Genomic DNA, 24,012 nt, shown 5'->3' with positions numbered 1-24,012 from the left:
GGCTTATAGGCCTGTTGTAAGGCAGGTCCTCGCCAGTCTTCACCAGCAACAACGTCGCCTATGGGCACAACCCCACCGTAGCTGAACCAGACAGGACTGGCAAAAAGTGCTCTTCACGGACGAGTGGCGATTTTGTCTCACCAGGGGTGATGGTCGGATTCGCATTTATCGTTGAAGGAATGAGCATGACATTGGGGCCTGCATTCTGGAGCGGGATCGATTTGGAGGTGGAGGGTCCGTCATGTCACAGCATCCTCGGACTGAGCTTGTTGTCATTGCAGGCAATGTCAACGCTGTGTCCCTCATGTGGTACCCTTCCTGCAGGCTCATCCTGACATGACCCTCCAGCATGACAATGCCACCAGCCATAGTGCTCGTTCTGTGCGTGATTTCCTGCAGGACAGAAACGTCAGTGTTCTGCCATGGCCAGCGAAGAGCCCGGATCTCAATCCCATTGAGCACGCCTGTTGGATCAGAGGGTGCGGGCTAGGGCCATTCCCCCCAGAAATGTCCGGGAACTTGCAGGTGCCTTGGTGGAAGAGTGGGGGAACATCTCACAGCAAGAACTGGCAAATCAGGTGTAGTCCATCAGGAGATGCACTGCAGTGCTTAATGCAGCTGGTGGCCACACCAGATACTGACTGTTAATATTGATTTTGACCCCCCCCCCCTTTGTTCAGGGACACATTATTCAATTTTTGTTAGTCACATATCTGTGGAACTTGTTCAGTTTGTCTCAGTTTTTGAATATTATGTTCATACAAATATTTACACATGTTAAGTTTGCTGACAATAAACGCAGTTGACAGTGAGATGACTTTTCTTTTTTTGCTGAGTTTAGTATGGAGCTGTGGCTCCAAGTATTGTTTCTTCATCCTATGCAATGTATTCCCACTCAATTTTGTGGAATTTTCTCCCCCTGTTCAGAGAAATTACTTGTTAGCTTGCCATGAATATTCCATGAATATGGATTTGTTAGGTTTATGTCCTACATCCTGATATTACCAGGTTATGACCACTAGATGATGCTGTTCCAGCTATCAGGTGATTCTTTTTTCTCTTTCTCAAAAGTGCACTGCAAATGCGAGTGGTTTCACATGACAAATGAAAATATCCTTCAGAAATGTAATAGAGGGAAAATCTAAAGATGCAACAACAAGCATGGGTTGGAAATATGACTAGGTTGTGTCTTTGGCTGCCGGACAATGAAAGACAGTTGAGAACATGAGAGAAATACTGGTTTCAATGGCATATGAAGAAGTGTTTCTAAAATAATCTCCTTAACATTCCTATGGTTGGAACATGGCAAGACCTTCCACATCCAGATTTTAAACAATTACATTTATGGTTCAATAGTTTCAAAATGTTGACTGCCTCCGCTCAGATTGCAAGGTGGGTGACGTTGCAGCGCGCAAAAGGCACTGGCCTTAAGTCTCCTATCGGAATGAACATGCCTCAAATATGTGGACAGAACCAAGCCTTTAGATATTAATAATGATCCTACATTACAATTGTCAAGATCCCAGAAATGTTCCATGTGCACAAAAATCTTATTTTGCTCAAATTGCAATCAAATTCGTTTACATCCCTGTTAGTGAGCATTTCTCATTTTCCAAGATAATCCATCCCCCTGAAAGGTGTGGCATATCAAGGAGCTGATTAAACAGCATGATCATTACACAGGTTCACGTTGTGCTGGGAACAACAAAAGCCCCCTAAAATGTGCAGTTTTGTCACACAACACAATGCCACAGATGTCTCAAGTTGAGGTAGCATGCAATCGGCATGTTGACTGCAGGAATGTCCACCAGAGCTATTGCCAGAGAATTGAATGTTAATTTCTCTACCATAAGCCACCAGTCATTTTAGATAATTTGCCAATACGTCCAACCGGCCTCGCAACCGCAGACCACGTGTAACCATGCCAGCCCAGGAACTTCACATCCGGGCTTCTTCACCTGCGGGATCGTCTAAAACCAGCCACCCGGACATCTGGTGAAACTGGGGAGTATTTCTGTCCGTAATAAAGCCCTTTTGTGGGGAGAAACTAATTCTGATTGGCTGGGCCTGGCTCCCAAGTGGCAACTGCCCAGTAATGTGAAATGCATAGATTAGGGACTAATTCGTTTATTCCAATTGACTGATTTCCTTATATGAACGGTAACTCAATAAAATCATTGAAATTATTGCATGTTGAGTTTATATTTTTGTTCAGTATATGTAATAAAACGTCTCATTAAAGTGTGGCTACATTTTCAGGTGCCTCCCTTATGTCAGCATCGGTTTGGACTTGATGGGCTGTAGCCAATATGCATAGCCAATATGGATATTTGGGTTAATGGCCTTGGTGCCCTAGCAGATGTTGGTGCCGTGGCAGATGGGCACCTCTTGAAGACTAAATGTCCTTGCCCCTAAAATCACGAAATTCCAGGCCTGCTATATACACTCATTGTTGAGGTGGGGGGGTATGTGTGTGGCTTTTGACCATTTCTTTGGATTCATAAGGTTTTACTAATTGTTAGAAAACAGTTTGATCCAAATGGGATGTTTACGACTATAATATTATTTATATGTATGCTATAAATTAAACTACCCAATTTGGCTCTAATCAATTTCTCAGAGATCAAATTATATTTCAACAAAATAATGTTGCAGGTATGCTAATCGTATCGGGGTTTTTTTTTACTACAGAAACGATGTCAGAACATTCTGAGATGGTGGGTGTCATGGCTTGCTGAAATGACATGGAACTACCCAAATGAGTACATTAATCATGACACAGAACCATAATAACTGCTTGCTTGCCATACTGAATGTGGCGCGCACACCGTCCACCATAAAAAAAAAGTACATATACATACACACACTTTTAATGAATGAGAGAACATTCAACTACACATCAAAATAAAAACGTGTTCACGCAATTCTGCGAGAATGCCGGCTTCTGATAACAAATATACAATTATTGAATATCCTTTGTTGTACTGTGATACAGTAAAAAAAAAAAATGAAAAAAAAAAAAAGTGAATTACAACAACAACCTGTCTCCCACCACAGTCCAACCAAATCGATGTTCCAACTCGCTAACAACATAGCTAACTAAAGCCAGGTCGTGAGATAGCGTCGCAAGTTAGCATAGCTGACACTTGATTCCTATTACGGGGAACACAATTAAAAACGTCCTGATCGTGTTTGGGTTACATTTATTCTTAAAATGTATAATATTTCGTGAATATAAACCAGTAAGTGGTGGGATTCACCAAATTCCCACTCATGACAAGCTAACGTCAGCAGGCTGGCTAGCTAACGAACTCGCTCGGACACTCGCATGTACAGACAGACAGCCACTCCGGGATTCAGTCACAAAAATAATAAAGGAATCCCATTTTTGAGAGTCGAAACCAATTTGTTGTTTTTGGACTAGTTTAATGCATGTTGTAAAGAAAATACTTGTATCCGCCTTTTAGAACATTAACCGGTACAAGTTTACATGCATTCTTTGACTTTTGAAACGGTTCGTTCTGACTTTGCAGTGGCTAGCTAATTACAGCTAGCGAGAGACACAAACCATTACCTAGGCTAGCACTCACAGCAGTTAGCCAGTTAGGTAAGGATATATATTTACGTTAACGACTGGAAATAAGTTTAACTTCGTCTGCTTAATTAAATTCAAAATCAATATTACTTTAACCCATCAATTGAAATGATATCTTAACTTACGGAGAAGAGGTGTCGCTGTAACGCTTTTCACTTGTTTTGACAGACTATTTACTCCTGTAATTCGATGAAGAAAGAAAAAAAAAAAAAAAAAAACGATCCCGGGGATCCCCTCTTCAGCCCTGCCCGCTGCCACTCCGGTTGCCAAATAATGAGCTTCTCTCTCATACATGGAACACAGCGTCACATCACTAAGCATGCGCATGTGGTCACACAAGGTGGCAACAGAGTCCGATTACATTAGTGCCACTGAGTATTTCATGTGTGTAAAACTACATTTCAAAAGTCCAGTTTTCAGTAGCCTGTCTCATCATTGCAATGCTTTGCCCCACAACCACCACAGGAATACTTTCCATCATTCTACCTACCTCACACCAGTGCTGTAATCAATTGTCAATTCACCAATAATCAATGTCTAAAATGAATTAATGTCATACACAATTTAAATGACTGTCTCTCCATGAAACTAACAGAGCATTTATTTATACAAAATTTTTTTTTTTTACAAAAAATGTACAAATCTAGTCCTATAGCTAGTCAATGGAAACGGTTAATGATGTGTAAATATTTCTCATATTGTCATGATGGCACTTGACAATTCAGTGCTTTGAATCCTCCCTAAAACAACCATGGGCAGCTCTTTAATTCACAGTCCATACAACAGTAAACAACAACAACAAACAAACACAATATTGGTACCAACGTGTAACATACCAGATGTATGAATGTACTATGTGATGTCTCCACTGTCTTTCAATGAGTCCGGACCAATCTCAATAATACTCCTGATCATGTCTTTGGGTGCATGAGGATCTTTGAACAGTATCTCAGTGCAGACATGTCAGTTATTGCGAGAGAGGGACAGGGAGAGAACAAGAGAGAGAGAGAGACTATGGAATCAGAGACAAGTAACAGAAGTGGGAACTGGGGGCTGAATAAAAGGATCGAATTTTGGGGTAAATTCCACCAATTAAACCCCTGAATATCACTATTATTGACCCATATCAATATCACAATCACACTGCAGTGATATCAATATTATCCCCCTGACTAAGTAATGCTGTGAACCTAACTCCAATCTCAAGTGAACCAAACCTAATACTGATCACCTGGGCCGATAGAAGTGTCTTCGAACTAACTAACCTTGGTGCCCTCATTAATTTAATCAGTTATGAATTCAAACATGCAAGCATATACATTGGCCAAAAGTGTGTCTTATGCCTGAACTCTCAGGTTTGATCCAAAAAAGCTAAGGGCACACAAAATCAGTGCCCTTGTCTGGCCACTGCATTCTCGAGACCAAATTTGTAGTGTGATCTCAGAAGTATTTCATAAGAATTCCAGTGGCATAGGGTTGGCATCCTCTTCTAAAGGAGTTGGTGACATTCCCTTCCTTGGATGGATCAGTGTGGGAAAACAACCTCAAGAAACAGGAGCAATTAAACCGTACCTATGCACTCTGCACAATCCATTTTAATTGGGGCCAAATGTCAAGCGATGTGTGAAGTGTCAGAAACCTGTTCTTTAGAGAAAATTGAGAAATAGTGCTTTATAGCTTCAAACCAGTACACAAAAAGAAGATGAGTCATATCAATGTCGGCACAATGTGTGACACTGGCTTAAAGCAACAAGGCACTATCAACTTAATCCCCACTGAAGTACAGGAGCAAAACAAGGAAATACCCCTCCCTGTCACGATCAACAGGACTCACTATTTGGCAGGAAGCGTCTCCTTTCAGAACTGTTTATGCTGACACTGATCACCAAACAAGCATCACGGCCCAAAAACATTTATGAACATACCTCAAATCTAACAACATATTACTTTCTAAAATGACGTACAAATTGAGAGGCTGATTCGTATAAATTGATTGCATTTTTTTGGGGTGAACAGAAATTGTTGTAAACTTGTTGAAGTGTGCAAGTCATATCAAAGGAAAGACAGCCATGACATCTGCATGGCTGACTGGTAACAAAGACTGTCATGTGACCATTACTGGCTGACCATTAGGTCGGTATTTATCCCTGCAGTAATTCACCATCAGGAGTGATTCAGCATTCCCCTGAATAAGGAACATTAAACGAGATCGACAAATCAGACGCAGCAGTCAAAGGGAAAGAGTAGTTTTACAAGTAGTATCCTCTTCTGTCCTGTGCCTGAATGATACTCTCCCCAAAATAACTCAACTCTGAATCTCATGTTGGACCCACAAGATACATGATGTCTTGTCTTGTCTTTATGGGCCCATGTATTGTACTGTGTAGTTAGTTGGGGACAATTTATTTTATGAAAGTGATATAATGATAACTATAAAGGAAATTATTCCTAAGTAACTGCACAGTACAATATGAATATAGATGACTACTGTGTGAATAAGGAGTTAAGTCAATGTATCTCTATAATATAAATGTATGTAGGCTATATAAAAGTACTGCATATTTATCACAACCCACTGAGCACAGACGTCAATTCAACGTCTACTCCACGTTGGTTCAACGTAATTTCATTGAAATGGCGAGGAAACAACGTTGATTCAACCAGTCTTTGCCCAATGGGAACATGGTAGTGGGAAAAGTCATGATGAACTCAATATAGAACTCACTTCTAATAAACACTAAGTACACTTACTGACAAACATTCCATAACACTTTGGTTGCAAATACCATGTTTATTCAGACTGCTATCCAAAAATAATTGAAAAACTGTGTAATCATTTAAAAACACATGCATTGAATAGAATATGGCAAGCACTCAAACTTTGTGTCCATATATTTGTTGTTTCCAACTGTGGTAATTAAAAAAAAATGTGAGATGTGTATTCAAAAAGGCAGATGGGTTTTTATGACAGGGCCAAATGTTACTGAAATTCACTGTCTCAAATCAGGTTTATCAAAACACAGCTCAAATGGGGGCCCTGCTGGTCCATGAAATAACTGCACTTGGTGGACAAGAAATTAAAATCTTATATTACTATTGAATTCAAAAGTTGTGCTACAAAATGATGACTAGTTGTGAAAATCCTCAGGAATTGGCTAGCAGCAGCAATTGTATTATTCATAGTGGATTCATATTAGTAAACTCAATGCATAAGGAAAATACCATCCATACAAAGTAAACCACGTTGTTAACCACAACAATCCTTAAATTCAAATAAATTATTGCGGGTGGTCATATCTGTTTGGATGCTTCTCTCTTTGTTCTTATATTTGTGTTCCAGCAGCCACCGAGTAGACTTCAGCAAGGACAACTTGGGCTTCCTCCTGGCATTTCTTTCCTCCTGTTCCTCAGTGGGGCCAAACAGTTTGGGTTCCTTTGGCCCAGTGTCTTTGGTACAAGTAGTGTGAGTGGTCATATATCTTTGGCTGCCTCTTTCTTTGTTATTCTCTTTGTGGTCCAGCAGCTGCAGAGTACCCTGGAACAAAGATGCCTCTGCCCTAGACCCGGCCTGCGTTTCCTCCTCTTCCTTAGTGGAGCAATAATACTTTTTAGCACAGTCTCCCAGCATCCTCCCATAGTATCCTTGTAAACCAATGTCACTGTTATTTATTTGGCTCAGCACTCTGTCAGCTGTCTGTAGCACGTTCTCCAGGTTCTGGTAGTCCTCTGAGAGGGCTGCAGCCACACTGCAGTGCTCCTGCTGCTGCCAATGCAGCTTATGGTGCTGCTCCTGAAGCTCTGATCGGAGGGGCTGCTACTGTGAGAGGACAGAATTGTGTTCGAAGATCCGAAATTGGTGGTCAGAGTAAAGGCTCTAGCACATGGACTTCAAGGCTTTGTTCTTTGTCTGCATGGCCCTGTACTAACTGGTCAGACTCTGAATTTTGTTCTGGAGGCCCTGGTAGTCTGCCTCAACGTCCTGGAACTTAGATTTGAGGCTGTGATGCTGAACTAGGAGGGTTTGATGTTTAGAGACCATTGTTTTCTGCTCGGAGATCAGCTCCTAGTATTCAGCAAGGAGGCTGTGATGATCCCAGAGGAGTTCCTGATGCTCACCCTCTAACACTTGGTGCTGCCACATAAGTGCTTGGTGCTGTGACTTCAGAGCCTCATATGCTGAGCTCTCTGTCTGGAGTCTCTCACTCAGCTGGACACTGTAGACTTTTGCTGTGTCCAAAGCTGACTTCAGGTCTTTGACCATGGCCTCACCATCCACAACCAGGCAGTGGCAGCGACTGCGTTCGATCTGCAGGCTGGAAGTTAGGTCACTCTGTTCTTGCTTGCTCTTTTCCAGGGCTGGACTCTTCTCATGGAATTTCTCAGCCTTGACAATCTCCGAGGCCACAGCCTCCTCCAGGTCACTGCTGACTGCTCTGGTCTCATAAAGCTCCTCCAGCACACTCTAATGCTTGGTCGCCTCAAGGTCAGCCTGGAGCTTCTGTCTTCTGATCTTTTCCTTTGATAGTTCAGAGGTCATTTTGATGGTGCTTAGACTCATTTTTGCATTTACCTGAAGGAAGGCCTTTACTTGAGCCCTCAGGTCCTGCCCTTGGGAGCTCAGATCTCACTTTTCAGAGATCCCTCTCTCTCTCTTTTAGCTGGTCACTTTGAGCTTTATCTGCAGATGTAGCAGACTTCAACTCTTATAGGTCTTTCACCATAGCTGTTTGCTCCTGCCCTGTTCCTCTGCCAGCTCAGAGGCCAGTTGGTCAGAGATTATCCTTGGTTTTGTTCTGTTCCTGATTGGCCCATCAGCTCCAGCTCCTCAGCCTCAAGCTTCTTGATCTTGCGCTGCTCCGTTTTAGTCTGATGCAATGTTGTTGCCTCTCAGCCGGAGCTGTATGTTTGTGCAATGCTCCTCTTCCAGTAAAGCCTGTAGAACAGCTTTTGCTGCCCTTTCCTTCTTCAGAACCTCCCTCTGTGCAACCAACTCTGAATCCTCCCCATGGGATGGACGTGCTGCAAGGGACAAAGATGACTTGTTCCCTTCCTCAGCAGACTTTTTCTTGCTGGTAAAGGCAGATAATGTGGAAGAGGCAGCCTGTTCCTGGACCTCCTGAACAATAGATGAGGCAGACTTCTCCTGCCTCTCCTCAACAATAGTGGTAGACTCCTTTCTCTGCCCCTCATTCTGGGGAAGCAGCATCACACAGAGGTATCTCATTTTAGTATGTGAACACTCTTAGAGCATATTTTACTCACATTAAGAATAACGGTATCATGATTCTTACCAGTGTCCTCAGGATGGAAGGGACAAGTTCTGTTCTCCACACCGTGGCTGGTTGAACCAAAGATGGCAGAGCATTTGTAGAATTTCTCCTGGACGTCCTGGACTTCCTCAACAATAGAGACAGACTTCTATTGCACTACCTCAAGGATAGAGACAGAATTATCCTGCACATCCTCAAAGATAGAGACAGACCTCCTGCACATCCTTAACAACAGAGACAGACTTATCCTGCATATGCTCAACACAGGAAGTTGGTGGCACCTTAATTGGGGAGAAAAGGCTCATGGTAATGATTGGAGTGAATCAGGGGAATGGTATCAAATATATCAAACACATGGTTTCCAGGTGTTTGATGCTATTCTATTTGCTCTGTTCCGTTCTCCCCTCAGCAGCCTCCACTGATCCTCAATGATAGAGACAGACTTCTCTGTCTGCTTCTCATCAGATTCCTAATGCAGCAACATCACATGAAACAGAGGCATCTAGTATTAATATGTTGTAGCATCTTTACTCACACTGAGAATGATTCTTACCAGCGAATTGTTAACATATAGTTCATATTGAAAATTCATAACATATTATACAAATTGATGATGGACATACACAAATTAAAAAATACCATTCCAAACATAACATATTACACTAATTTGAGTGTCCCAGATTTTCGTTTACTATGCCTGCGTTTACACAGGCAGCCCACTTCTGATCTTTTTCTCACTCTGTTTTTTGACCAGTCAGATCAGCTCTGAAAAAGTGTCGATGTGAAAAGCTCTGATGTGATTGGTCAAACAACCAATTAGTGGAAAAAATATTAGAATTGGGCTGCCTGTGTAAACACAGCCTTTGTTGAAGTGGTTGCAAAAATGTTTGTTCTATGTATGATTACAAAAATAATTTGAGAATACATGGAATGGTGCAAAGTGAAAACCTATTATTGAATGAAGCATCTGCCAGGCACATTCCCTTTTCTGATTATTCTTTTCATTGCTCCCGTTTGCCCAGTTTCACTTTAGTCTTGATGCACACACAGCACGGCATTATGCAGGGAGTTGGGGCTCAATCATTTAGAATTAAATTAACTCAGTGAATTGCATTCTCATCTATAGATCATGTGGACATAAATATATTTCATAGTTATCATGGTATGAAATCATTATATGCTACTTGTATGCATGTTGTATTTTCAGTACATTTGTCAGATAGCTAAGATCACCCCACTGACAATCATTTTCAAACAATGCAAAATTAAGGTTGCAAATACCATGTTTATTCTGACTTTTCTCATAAGAATTATTAAAATAAGCAATAAAAGTATAAGCATTGAATAGAATATGGCAAGTACTCAAGCTTCTGATGTGTCTGCTCATTAAGATCGACATAAATACTAAAAAGCATTTAGTTGGAGTACTACATCGGAGAGTTTAAAATTCATTACACACTTGACTAAATTTACGTTATAAAATGTCACTGTACAATAAAGGTTTCGTATGTGGCATATCGATATAATGTATTGTCAAGAAAACCCTTAACTAGAACTATAAAGACAAATTCTAATATTACAAATGGTAGCATAGATTTTTTTCATCTGAGGTTCCTTGTATGTTCATAAAATGTCCAACTTCATGATCTATGGAACTTAAATTAACTATAGTTCATATGTACAGAAAACAGATGAGTTTGTGATGCATCTTGCTAATCTATGAAAGGCCAAATATGACAAAATCTCTCAAAGCAGGTTTTTCAAAGAAAAACTCAACAGGGACACCTGCTGTTCCATTAAGTAACTGCACTTGTACATTCAATTATTTCGCTATTCTCGCTTGCAGTCTTTCAGCAAGAAATTCAAACCCTTGAGCTCAACAACACTACCCATTTAACATTCAGATCCATGTCCAAACTTAGCATGAAACAAAACATGTTACTGGTTCAATACATGAGAAGTGATGCCAATTGTACCTACACTAATTCATGAGGATGGGATGGTACAAAACAATGAAGCTGTGAAAATCTTCAGCAGATGGTTAGCAACACGTGTAGAGTAAATCAATATCAGGAACTTCCATGCATGAGGAGAAATTGCATTCATACAAAGAAATGCTGAAAAAAAACATGAATAACTTATTCATATAACTGCTACAATGTTCACACTCCCCCTCAAATTTTCCTAAGACAGAAAGAAACTATGGTTCCATTCTAGACATCTTTGAGGCCAGAAGGAAGGCAGCCCTTGTGTTACGAGCCTGGTGCTCATAGCAGGCTGGCCAGGCTGGACGTTGGGCCGTTCTGGGCTTGAAATTGCCCAGGTGGTGGGCCGTCCGTCCACTGTCACAGAGAAGAGAGAGACAGATTTGTTAATTACCCATCTAAGCCAGACAGACAGTCATACAGACGGATAGAGAATACAAAAGGACAGACAGAAAAACACAGCGAAACAAGCTATATAATCAATCTATAAACCACAACTTTGATGGCAGTAATAATGAAAGATAAAAAGTGAACATGGATACGTACGCTGATGAGGTTGTGTTCGGGGAGGCTGCAGGCAGCGATGTGGTCTTGGAGAAGCTGCTGCGAGAAGTTCTGGTGCATCTGAGCTGCTTCATGGGCATCTATGGTGTTTCCCAGGGCCTTATTCAGATCTACAGGGACAAGACAAAAACAATGTGGTCAAGGAAACATACTCAAATACTTACTAAGCCTAGTGGGGAGCTCAAACCAAAGAAAGAAAATGTGCAGGTGTGGGCGTACCTTTTAAAAGGGCCGAGGACCACAGCTGGACAGACATGTCAGGGATCTTGCTGGCCAGCTGCATCGCTGGAACCACCATGTTGTTGCTCTCCTGGAGGAAAACAACAACATATTGTTATGCAACCTACCGAAGCTAAATATTTTGCCGCAAACACGTTGAATAAAATGTATAAACAGTACGACATGGGAAAAAAAAGGTTAACATTTGTATATGGGACACAGGCACACATTTTTTGTTGTTATTATTTTTAGTATATCGTTGTATTTTAAATTTGTGTGACCTTGTTTCCTTGTCTATCAGTATCTTGTTACTTGTGGACCCCGGGAAGAATAGCTGCTGCTTCAGCAAAGGCTCATGGGGATCCGAATATACCAATAAATAAACCAACAGTGGCAGGGTAGACGTTTCTGGCAAAAGATCCATTTGTGACCATTGTGGAGTGATCTTACCCTGTGGTTTCCCAGTACATAGAATATATGGCCTAGCAGAACAAGTGAGCAAGCTGTCAGTCTATTCAGGTCCTCCGCGTTGGACATCTTCAAAGTTTCTCTAAGGAACCGTCTGCAATAAGAATATCATCACGAAATGATTATTTCCCAATTCCCACTGAAAGGTTTAGGAACTTATGGGACACTTCTCAGTAAAATAGTTGGGGGAGACTTACTTGGCCTCGTTGTAACGTCCTTGAAAAAAGGACAAGAGTCCTCGGATGTAGAAGGCTGCAGCGCGGAGACAGTGAGAGCTGCAACACAAACACACATCAGTCAACTCGAAGTCAATACACCTCCTCACCAACAGGCTGCACACGTAACCTTAAAAAATAATGTATTTGGCTCTGATGAGCAAGATTAAGTAACCATTAAAATCTCTGTTATGCAATACACGCTTACACACCTCACAGGAAAGTTGTGATCAGGGTTTATCCTCTCAAGGAGACTGTAGAGCTTTAAAAGAAAGAACAAAGTTAATACAGTAGACAATAATTTATTTAGAGTAGAAATGAATAGTGTGTGTGTGTCTACCAACCTCCTGGTGTCTGTTTCCTTCCCTGATGTAGACGCTGGCCAGGTTTGTTACAATGAACGCCCACAGCTCCTGGTGTGTGGTTAGCTGGAAAGAAAACACACATATTTACTCACCATCACTATCACAAATGTGACAATGTAAAACATATTAAACACATGCAGACATAAACCCGTATAATAAGCTTAGCGTTACGACTTACGTCACTTACCCGCAAAGCGGCGGTGAACTGTGCCTCTGCATTGTCCATACAGTTGACAGATATGCAATACAGGCCCTGAGAAATGGAACAGCATATACACAAAGTTAAGTGTTTTAGAGATACAGTAGTCCCAGTTACAGAAGTGGGGTGGTAACTGTTATTCAAGGCAGTGAATTGAGGGTATGTCTTCTGGGTGAAGGTTTAAAATACTCACTAGTAGAGTGTGAAGCTGGGCAGCGTGATTGGTGAATAACCTGGGGGACTGTTGGCACAGTTGGCAGACCTGGGAGATCTGGGATACGGGGAGAAAAAGTAATCATCCTCATAAATGACATGGGCATGAAAATGCCGGTCATATAGTTCTGTAGCTACTTTGATTAAACTTTTAACATTCCACTATAACTTCACACAGTGTTGCATTTCAGAGTAAATGAGTAAAGTTGAACAGAAATAAAAGTGGGTCAACAGTTGGTTCTATACTACCTCTTGTAATGCGGTGGCCTTGTGACCAGTGACTAGCCGGCACATGATGATGTGCTCCAGCAGAATGACCTGGAAAGTGGAGAGGATGGGACTGCTGTCCAGCACTGAAATAGAGGGGAGTCAAGAATACCTTTTAGACAACAGTGAGTGTTAAACAGAGGTGAGATAAGTGTGCTTCAAATCACATACTTTTTAGTTTCTCAAGCTGCATGAGTGCTTTGTCTGTGTATTTCTGTGCCTTCTCCAAATACCCTGCTTGCATGGAGTGCATGACAGTCACCTGGAACATATAGAGAACAGGGTTATTACCAGGGTTGGGGAATATCTGATTATATGTAATCAGCTATGTAATCAGATTTTATAGTCATTTGTAATCCATTACCAGCAAAAATATTGTAATCAGATTACAGATACTTTTGTAAAAAAATAGATGATTACCTCATGGATTACTTTCTGTTTTCTCAATGACAAATTCAGCATTGAAAAAAGGTTTGTTCCACCTGAGCGAGTCTGACCACTAATGATGACACACCAAATGCGTTTGATGGATGCTTTTTGTCTTCTTCTAATGCCTCTTAAGGGGCAAGTTATCAGATTACATTAGAGTTTGGGTAATCCAAAAGTTACGTTACGGACTACAATTTTGGACAGGTAATGAGTAACTAACGGATTACATTTAGTAAGTAACCTACCCAACCCTGGTTATTACTAAGGCTGTGACAATACCAGTATTGCAATAGTTTATCCATGGCAAAAATGAAAACACGAAGCAGACCTTTAAGAATCTGCTGTATGTAGAATATTGTGTGCAATAGCTTGGAAAATAAATACATTTTACTCTGGATGAAAACATGATGATGTTTGTTTACAAGATTAGTAAAGACTTTAAATCCACATTGTGTTTTGTTTACCATCGGGATACTGGGATCATTCCTGCCCTAGTTATTACCATGTAACATGTTGATATTACCACAATATAGCCATCCAATCCTTTCAGATCTGCACAAGTATCTAGGGCAGAATCAGTCCTCAGGCATCAGGTGAATGAGGAAGAGATTGGGCTCACCAGGTAGACGAGAACACACATGTGCTCTTTGGGCAGCCAGTGGAAGAGGTCAGCCGGGTTACTGGGCAGGATCTCATCGTCGTGGAGTGTAGAGATAGTCTGGATGCACTGCTGCAGCTGCTTCAGACAGGGCTTCACACTCTTCACCTGCAGCACCAACGTAAGGAAGGGGTGGGTCACTATCAATGCAACTTACTTAACAATTACGATACAAACTAGAGGGAAAGTATTTATTTTTTAACAGGGGTGCGCCCCTGTTGTCATAGGTGTCCTTAATTCACTGTCCTTGACAAGCGTTGTGCACCCTGGTCTTGGCCAAGAGGAGTCCTTACCTGTCCAGCGTCCAGGTAGTGTGTGACCTGCAGCACCAGAAAGAAGACCCTGAGAGACTCTTTCTGGATGGGGTTTCCCTGCCAGTTCTCTACGATGGTCCCACACAGGGTGAGCAGAGGGTGCACCTCCCCCAGCTTCCTCTCCATCAGTAGGAGCTGATACACAGGACAAAAAGACACCTTATGGTAAAGACTATCCAGTGCAAAAGTATTTTTTATTTACATCCTTTAAAAGGGATATTTTGGGATTTTGGCAATGAGACCCTCCCCAGAGTCAGATGAACTCGTGGATACCATTGTTATGCTTCTGTGTGCAGTTTGAAGGAAATTGCCAACTTGTGCTAGCGCAAAGACGGGAAGGAAGTCTATGGTATATTGGGAAACTACCTCTAACTTCCTCCATTCTGGACGCAGAGACATAAAAATTGTATCCACAAGTTCATCTGACTCTGGGGTAATAGATAATGGGCCTCATTGCCAAAATCCTGAAGTATCCCTTTAAGTGCATAACATACTCAAGATATATGTTTACCCTTATTAAATGCAAAAGACAGCCATTAAAAATCATGCATTTTTATAACAAAGAATTTGAGACTTACCATTCCTTTACTCAGGAGAAACAACGCTCTGTGAAAGCATACATCACCTATTCAGTCTATCGTTATAGGAAAATGTAAAATAAGTCTATTGGAGGGCATGTTTAATAACATCGCTCTTGTTTCAATGATGAATCAATGTGGACATAAAAAGTAAATGGTTCATAGCATCAAGGTTACAGTACCTGGTATATTCCGAGCCCACCACTCTGGCGTACTCAGCACCGACACCCAGGAGGTCACATGCAGACACAAGATCCTTCTCTAGAGTGTGCAGTTGCTGATAGGGTAAAAAAAAAAAAAAGAAGAGAAATTCAATGCATTGCAATGTATCAGTCTACAATCAAACATCCAACAGAAAGGTGCCGTCTTTCAGATGGGACATTAAACGGGTGACCTAACTCTCTGTGGTCACTAAAGATCCCATGGCACTACCGTAAGAGTAGGGGTGTTAACCCTGGTGCCCTGGCTAAATTCCCAATCTGGCCCATTCATCCCCCCTCCTTTCCCCTATAAGTATTCCTCAGGTCATGGCTGTAAATGAGAATGTGTTCTCAGTCAATTTACCTGGTAAAATAAGGCTTAAAAAAAATATACAACTATTCAGTTCAGTCAGTATTTACAATAAAGAACGACACAACGTACCGCCAGTTGAAACAGCAGGCGGCAGTGCCAATAGGGAGTCTGCTGTGAGATCTGAATTGCCTTTCGCAGTAAAGGCTTTGCAGAATCCACCAGATTCTGAAAACAGAACATACCGTGTCATAACGACTCAACCTTACACTTGCATATAAACATGATTTTCAAATGGATCTCCAGACAGCAAAAGATTTCAAATGTATTTTAGCTTTATTTACCGGTACCTGCTGACAGTAGAGTTCTGATAAAAGACTTGCAGCCTCAAATTTAACATCTTCAAACTGTGGGATCTAAGATATTCCATGAAGGAAACCTCATCAAATCAAAGTATATTGGTCGGGTACACAGATTTGCAAATGTTATCACTGGTGCAGTGAAATGCTTGTGTTTCTAACTCCAACATTGCTGTAATAATACCTAGCAAAACGCACAATCTTGACATGTAATTTGACTACTGAGATGTGCTTGGAGCAGCAAACACATATCTGAGAAATGTTCTGAAGAATTGCACATTGTAATGCTAGTTGGTAATATACTATACGCCATTTAGCAGACGCTTTTATCCAATGCGACTTACAGTCATGCATGCATACATTTTACGTACGCATATCGAACACACAACCCTGGCAGTGCAAGCGCCTAACTCTACCAACTGACTAAGCTCTGTGTTGGTCTCCAGCTAGTGTTGGGGTTGAAACCATATCAATGAAAAGGATACTTGTTGTGAGATGAACCACTAAAAAAAAGAGAGATATTAGAGCCAAAAATACACATTATGGATGCATAACTTAGTCAAAGTAATCAACTGTTAGCAACTTGTAAAAACACAGTGAAGCTAGCTAACGTTACAGTAGAAGCAAAAGGACTGGCGGCTAAAATATCACGCGAGCTAACTAACAAATACTATTCTGAATGCAATTACATATGAATGAAATTATCAAAAGCTAGCAATACAACTTTTTCCCATTTGACTATAGGAGACGCCGATGAACGCATCTCTGACTCCATCCTCGAGCTTTCTCAAACTCTCCCTCCTCACCGCTTTCTCCAAGTGGCTCCGCGCGAGCTCGCTGTTCTTCGTATGATGATAGAGGACCGAGCCTAGTTGAAGATGAGTTCTTGCCTCAACCCTTTGCGGAGGTTTAAACTGGAAAACAGCTTGAAGACAATGTACACACAGACGAATTTTGGGTGGACTTGAGGTGCGGAAATGTTCTGCAAAGCCGAGAAGGGCGAGGTACCAAGATTCCGGGGCCTCTACGTTGGACGCCATTTTTCCAATAACAACAACCATTGAGCACCGTGTCACCCTCGCGTGTTTTCGACTACAAGCGATATCTTTGTTTTTTAAAACATCCATGGTACTTGTAGTCCAAAACAAGTACGTACCGTAATAATCTATATTTGTAGTCCAAAACAAGTACGTGCCGTACGTGCTATAATAATCTCGTGAGCGAGAAGAACTCCAATATTCTTTTGGCAGACAACACCTAGAATTAAACCACCGCCTTTCTCAATTTGGGAGAATCGTCAATCTAGTCAAAACCTCGTCAACGGTGTGAAAGACTGACGAATAGACGGCGGTGTTGCAAAACCACAGAGATTGACCCAACAACAGCAAACAAACAAGGAAATGTGGACGGAAGACGACAGTAGAGTTAACCATTGAATGTGAAATCATTTGGAAGGTTTGCCAGATCTTCATCAAACACACACAGTAAACCAGATTAAAGGTGAGGGAATTGTTATGCGCATTAATTTCAGCCTGGTGTGCAGCAATGTTTACATTTTCCTTGCATTGATTGATTATGATAAGAGTGAGTACTTATGTCACTCTGAATCCCAACATTACTTATTTGTAATACATATCTTAAATGGGTAGCTCCAGTTTAGATCCCTGTAATATGGATATCTTCCATCCAGATGTATATATCGTAGAGTTGAATAAACTCAGCTATATAAAATGTACATTTATTCAATGTGAAGCTATAAATGGATTATAATGGGTCATTTCGATCTACTGTTTTACAAGTAAAATGTATGATATTATATATTTATATTTGGCTACATCTAATGCTTTGCAAGTATAGAAGTTGATACATTTCCAATAACTGTATTTAACAGCATATTTAATAATGGTGACACAGAGCTCATCTATGAAGAAGGAGTGTTTGTTGTTTTCACTATTTTTATGTCTCCTGCAGTGGATTGTCTCGTGTTGGCTGACTGATTGCCATAGATAGGCCTACTGGTTGTTGTGGTCAAGGGCACACATGGCCCATACAGTGCAGGACCACCAGAGAGCACTGCCCCAGGCTGCTGTCTCTCCCTCCCTCCAGCCATGCTAAAGTGAGTCCCCCTCAGCTCCCAGCCCCTACCTCGAGGGTTTTCCCTGAAGCAGAGTTGCATTTGACAGTTGTGGCTGCTTTGCGTGATGTATTGTTATCTCTACCTTCTTGCCCTTTGTGCTGTTGTCTGTGCCCAATAATGTTTGTACCCTGTTTTGTGCATCTACCATGTTGCGCTGCTGCCATGTTGTGTTCCTGCCATGTTGTGTTGCTACCATGTTGTTGTCATGTTGTGTTGATACCATGCTGTGTTGTCATGTGTTGCTGCCATACTTAGGTTTCTCTTTATGTAGTGTTGTGTTGTCTCTCTTGCCGTGATGTGTGTTTTGTCCTATATTTTTATTTAATTTATGTTTTTAATCCCAGCCCCCATCCCTGCATGAGGCCTTTTGCCTTTTGGTAGGCCGTCATTGTAAATAATAATTAGATCTTAACTGACTTGCCTAGTTAAATAAAGGTTAAATAAACTAATTCCAGCCAGGCAGGTCTGCATACCACATAACTGTTTATAGCAGGATCATGCAGGTCAGGACCATACAGCTGAAGGCTGCCAAACATGTTTACCACAACAGCCAGTAAGTAACCTTGGGTTAGCATGGGAGATCCTGGCACATGGGTAATGTGGCTAAAGTGGACTAGACTAGATCTTTATTTATTGCTAAGTAGTACATAATGGCACTGGCAACATTAGTCATCACCACTGTTTTGCAAGTTCTTCAATTGCCCAAGAGAGCAACAAAGAGCACTACAGAAGTTGGTCAAGTCAAAACTTGCCAGCCTATGCATTGCTGCTGGGCTCCTTTCAAATTCCCAGTGTGCCCTCAAAATATGTGTCTCCACCTGCATCCCAAACACACCGTATCAGAGAATTGATTGTTTCCAACTAGCTTGTACAGCCTCCAAACACACCCTGACCCTTGACTGTCTCTAAGCTCAGGGGTCACTGTCAACGCTGATACAGACGACTGACACACACATACATACATAAACACAACACATACTCAGATGTAGCTGCTTTTCTTGAAGCATCTAGGTCCAGCTGAGGGTTTATCTCCACCTTTAGTTAGAGGCAGGGAAAAGCTGTTTGCACGTGTATATTTGCCATTCTCTTTCTGGGTTATAATGGGAGTGCTGTGCATGAGGTTAGCCTACAAGATACAATGACATCATGGTGCATTACTACTCTGTATTATGACTATAAGAACATATTGTGGCGCAGCGGTCTAAGGCACTGCATCTCAGTGCTAGAGGCGTCACTACAGACCTTGGTTTGATTCCAGGCTGTATCACAACCGGCTGTGATTGGGAGTCCCATAGGGTGGCGCACAATTGGTCCAGCGTCGTCTGGGTTAGGGTTTGGCTGGGGTAGGCCATCATTGTAAATACAAATTTGTTCTTAACTGACTTGCCTAGTTAAATAAAATAAATATATATTTTATTTATTTTATTAGTTATACCATTTTAAATATTGATTACTGCACTGTTGGGTTGAGGTCACAAGTTAAGCATTTCACTGTACTTCTGCATGTGACAATAAAACTTGAACATGAAGAAATGTGTAAATGGTGGCGAGGTTTACTAAAGTCTACTGTAAAGTGCGTTATGAATCTGCAGAAAGACAGTTCAGATTACACTCTGGCAGTCCAGGCACATAAGAAACCTTAAGCCTACATGTGTTTCCATCTGATACTTTTAGCCTATATCTGCAGCCAGTGATAATGCCATGTTAGAGTCTCCATTACTGCAAGGGTGTGACTTATGGAGTATGTTTTTGACTGATATCATTTCAAAGTGTGTTTGTCTTTAGTGTCCTGTATGAAGTTGAGTACTCAGTGTTTCTTTCTGTGTGCAGAGATTGCCAGTGTTGGACACCCTGCTATGTGGAGTGTTCGCAGGTGCTGTGGCAAAAACAGTCATAGCCCCCCTGCACAGAACCAAGATCATCTTCCTAGGTAAGTCCATTTCTCTGGAAGAACATGCATTAGGAATACAAAGTAGGGGTTCCCTTCGGAAATACTTATTTCATTGTTAGTATCTTTACCAGTTATTATGCCTTAATACATATTTCATTGTTAGTATCTTTACCAGTTATCATGCCTTAATACATATTTCATTGTTAGTATCTTTACCAGTTATTATACCTTAATACATATTTCATTGTTAGTATCTTTACCAGTTATCATGCCTTAATACATATTTCATTGTTAGTATCTTTACCAGTTATTATGCCTTAATACATATTTCATTGTTAGTATCTTTACCAGTTATCATGCCTTAATACATATTTCATTGTTAGTATCTTTACCAGTTATTATGCCTTAATACATATTTCATTGTTAGTATCTTTACCAGTTATTATACCTTAATACATATTTCATTGTTAGTATCTTTACCAGTTATTATGCCTTAATACATATTTCATTGTTAGTATCTTTACCAGTTATCATGCCTTAATACATATTTCATTGTTAGTATCTTTACCAGTTATTATACCTTAATACATATTTCATTGTTAGTATCTTTACCAGTTATTATGCTTATTATTATTGATACTTATTTTCTTCCTCCTGCTTTAGTGTCCTCACAAAAATTCTCTGCTAAGGTGAGTCTATTACACGTCTCCTATATAACTTGCATTACACTAAATAAAGATGTACTTGATGTTTAGTATGCATGCTGCCAAACGGGTGAATCCTAATTTCTACTTAAATAAAACAATTCACCTAGTCTCCCATTGACTTCAATGCATGACTAAGGGAAAAAGTTAGGATTTGCCCCAAGGTGTGTTGAGTTAGTGTTAAAGGGATACTACGCTTAAGCCATTGTTCTACTTATCCAGGATCAGATGAATTAGTGGATACCATTTTTATGTCTCTGTATCCAGTATGAAGGAAGTTAGCGGTAGTTTCGTGGGCGAACGCTAACCAGCGTTAGCGCAATGACTGGAAGTCTACAGGTTCAGTAGCATTATTGTGTTGCTGTGTGTGCACCCAGGAAGCCTTCAGACTCATATATTGTACGTACATGAAAGATGGCTTCCTCAGCCTGTGGAGGGGCAACTCTGCCACCATGGTGCGAGTCATCCCCTACGCTGCCATCCAGTTCTGCTCCCATGACCAGTACCAGGGAATACTGGGGAGATACTACGGCTTCCAGGGAAAGTGAGTAGAGTACCCATCGGTGTAAAGAATCACAAATACACACACTGTTTAATGTAGCACCATTTGACCTCTTGTGGTCTCCATCAGCCTCCAAAGCAACTCTTCAGTGATCGTTCTTGAACAGAACAAACCATTTTCTCTACTGTGACAATTCCTAATAACACAATGATACGCATTCATTGTAGAAAACATAGATGTTCTGTAACATGATGGAATCCATCTGGTCTTTTTCAGAGCCCTGCCTCCTTTTCCACGTTTCCAGGCAGGATCATTGGCTGGCACCACGGTGGTCATGCTCACCTATCCCCTGGACATGGTGCGGTGACACCCAGGCAAATGTAGGGCACTCCGATAACGCTCGTCATTTTCTATCTTTAAATGTAAAAACATACCTGCATGTGGCTCCCCTTTGCACACTTGTTCAGTGTTCAACAGGCATGTACTTTAAGTTAGTATAGGTCATATTACTATCCTAATCAATATTCTTATAGGTTAATATCCTTCTCTTATCGTTCTTGTTTCGGTTGCAGGTACAGCAACATCATGCACGTTTTTGTGAGCATCACGCAGGAGGAGGGCATAAAGACCCTGTACAGAGGCTTCTGCCCGACCATCTTGGGAGTGATCCCGTACTCAGGAATCACCTTCTTCACATACGAGACCCTCAAGAAACTGCATGCAGGTACAGACTTTAAAAAAATTATAATTATCTTTATTGGATAATCAACTTTTTAATGAAGGGCTGAGATTCACTTAAATTGATCCCTCTCTTTCTCTCTCCTCCCATCCCTCTCTCCAGAGAGAACTAGGCGGTCCCAGCCATACTCCTACGAGCATTTGGTGTTCGGCCAGTCGGCCTCTTCCCCGCTGGACATGGTTCGCCGACGCATGCAGACGGCCAGGGTGACGGGCCAACAGTACGGCAGCGTCCTGGGCACCATGAAGACGATCGTGGTGCAGGAAGGGGGGGTGCGTGGACTCTACAAGGTCCTCAGTATGAACTGGATCAAAGGGCCAATCGCTGTGGAGGTCAGCTTCACCACCTTTGACCTTATGCACAACCTACTGCACAAGATGCACCAGCTGGGATATTTCACACACTGAGCCAGCAGGGGGAGCCAGAGAAGAAGCTCACTGTTGGGACCAGTCATTCGCTCACAGGGACTAGCACGGGCGCAACATTCACTGGGGACAGAGGGACATCCCGATACAAAATAAGGCAACGGTGTGCTTTAGGACGAGCGGTCGGGTAGGCTGGTTGGAGTGTTTTTCTGACTGGATTTTTTTTTAAGTACAAAAAATATGTCTCCCGCACTTCTAAAACCAAAGTTGTGCCCCTGGGGACTAGAATGGCAATAATATACCAGATCTGTCTACTCACAATATGGATCCTCTCAGTAGGCCTATGCACTCTACATGTCAAATAGGAATTCTAAGGAGAGGGTGGTACTGGACAGACAGGAGGAGGCAGAAGCTGTCAGTTTATTTAAACGCACATCTGTATTAAGCACGCACAGCCAGACCCCCACTCCTGCTGTTGATGGATGGAGTGTCTGCACTAGGGCCAAAATAAGTGTCCTCAAACTGGGTAGATGTGTGCAGATGTTTGCAATATGAGAGGTATGACAATGTGAAAGATTTTTTGTTTCGAGGCCTGATCCTTGTTTGAGATTGGGGTATTATGTTGGCACGGGCACATTTTAAAGGCCCAACACAGCTGTTTTTATATCCATATCAAATCATTTGGGTAACAATTGAGTACCTTAATGTAATATATTTCTATTATAATGGGCAAATATTGCTTTTTAGCAAAAAACTATTTCTCAAGAAGAAGTTTGCTAGGACTGTCTGTTAGTGGTCTGAGTGGGGAGGGGAAAACTGAAAACTAACTGTTATTGGCAGAGAGGTTTGGAACTCTCGTTGTTACTATTGGTCTATTAACTAATTTTCTGCATGTTGATTTGAGCATGGAAAGCCAAAATTCCCGCCCATGCAAACCTGCTGGTTATAAATTCCTGTGTAGATTATGGCTGGTTGGTAAACATTCAGAAAATATCACTGATAACATTTTCACACTTCTATAGTGTTAGTTTCATCAGCTGTTGTACAATATGATATAAACACAGGAAAAACAGAACTGTACTTGAAATAAAATATTTTTTTCGTAACAGTATCTCTATTTGTCCATAAGGTGGAGCCAAGTGATCAGCAAACTGAAAGCTGGCCTATTCTAGAGTGAAATATTCTAGTTAAGTATGCTGAAAAGTCAAGTCATAACTGCTAAGCCTAAAATAAAATGGGCAAAATTCTAGATCATTTATAGTATTTGGTTTCAAAATCTGTCATTTTATTTGATATATTTTGATATATATATATTGATATATTTGATCCTATCCTTTACGGCTATACCTCTGAGACGATGCAGCCACAGAGAGACAGTGGGTTGATGTAAATAAGCATCACTAGTTGTCAGTATCCCCTGGTGAACCTCAGGTTAGCCCCTGATGGGACATAGTTCAGCTTCTGAT

At 41.3% G+C, this 24,012-nt stretch overlaps 2 protein-coding genes and 1 pseudogene across 16 annotated transcripts in view; 1 reads left to right on the top strand and 2 right to left on the bottom strand.

Moving 5' to 3' along the window:
* Positions 1-3,870, bottom strand: part of LOC110507450 (transcriptional repressor p66-alpha) — a 43,070-nt gene extending 39,200 nt beyond the window's left edge. For 5 of the 9 annotated variants that reach the window (XM_036968372.1, XM_036968383.1, XM_036968379.1 and 2 more), the window contains exon 1: positions 3,721-3,861. The gene's annotated coding sequence lies outside the window, so the exon portion shown is untranslated. Of the gene's footprint in view, positions 1-3,720 lie in introns of all 9 variants that reach the window. The other 4 variants (XM_036968551.1, XM_036968593.1, XM_036968626.1 and 1 more) reach the window with 2 other exon arrangements.
* A 6,260-nt stretch (positions 3,871-10,130) lies between these two features.
* On the bottom strand, positions 10,131-17,705 carry LOC110507137 (MAU2 chromatid cohesion factor homolog). 7 transcript variants are annotated; one of them, XM_021587035.2, is made up of 19 exons: positions 17,015-17,703; positions 16,694-16,711; positions 16,194-16,265; positions 15,982-16,077; positions 15,522-15,616; positions 15,340-15,367; positions 14,741-14,896; positions 14,409-14,555; positions 13,532-13,622; positions 13,343-13,446; positions 13,074-13,151; positions 12,860-12,934; positions 12,661-12,744; positions 12,529-12,578; positions 12,299-12,376; positions 12,084-12,195; positions 11,634-11,724; positions 11,397-11,524; positions 10,131-11,207 (listed from the first exon to the last, which is right to left on the bottom strand). In XM_021587035.2, exons 1-19 carry the CDS (start codon positions 17,333-17,335, stop codon positions 11,133-11,135), a joined length of 1,899 nt encoding a protein of 632 aa, XP_021442710.1. In that variant the 5' UTR covers positions 17,336-17,703; the 3' UTR covers positions 10,131-11,132. The 7 variants fall into 7 exon arrangements, with proteins under 7 accessions (XP_021442710.1, XP_021442844.1, XP_021442781.1 ...); XM_021587169.2 differs by having other exon boundaries at positions 12,869-12,934; XM_021587106.2 differs by having other exon boundaries at positions 16,200-16,265.
* Positions 17,706-18,204: 499 nt separating this feature from the next.
* Positions 18,205-23,795, top strand: LOC110507379 (annotated as a pseudogene).
* The last annotated feature ends 217 nt before the right edge of the window (positions 23,796-24,012 follow it).

Source organism: Oncorhynchus mykiss, chromosome 1 (assembly GCF_013265735.2).
Source record: "Oncorhynchus mykiss isolate Arlee chromosome 1, USDA_OmykA_1.1, whole genome shotgun sequence".
Taxonomy (NCBI): domain Eukaryota; kingdom Metazoa; phylum Chordata; class Actinopteri; order Salmoniformes; family Salmonidae; genus Oncorhynchus; species Oncorhynchus mykiss.
This window is presented reverse-complemented; position numbering and strand designations above follow the sequence as displayed.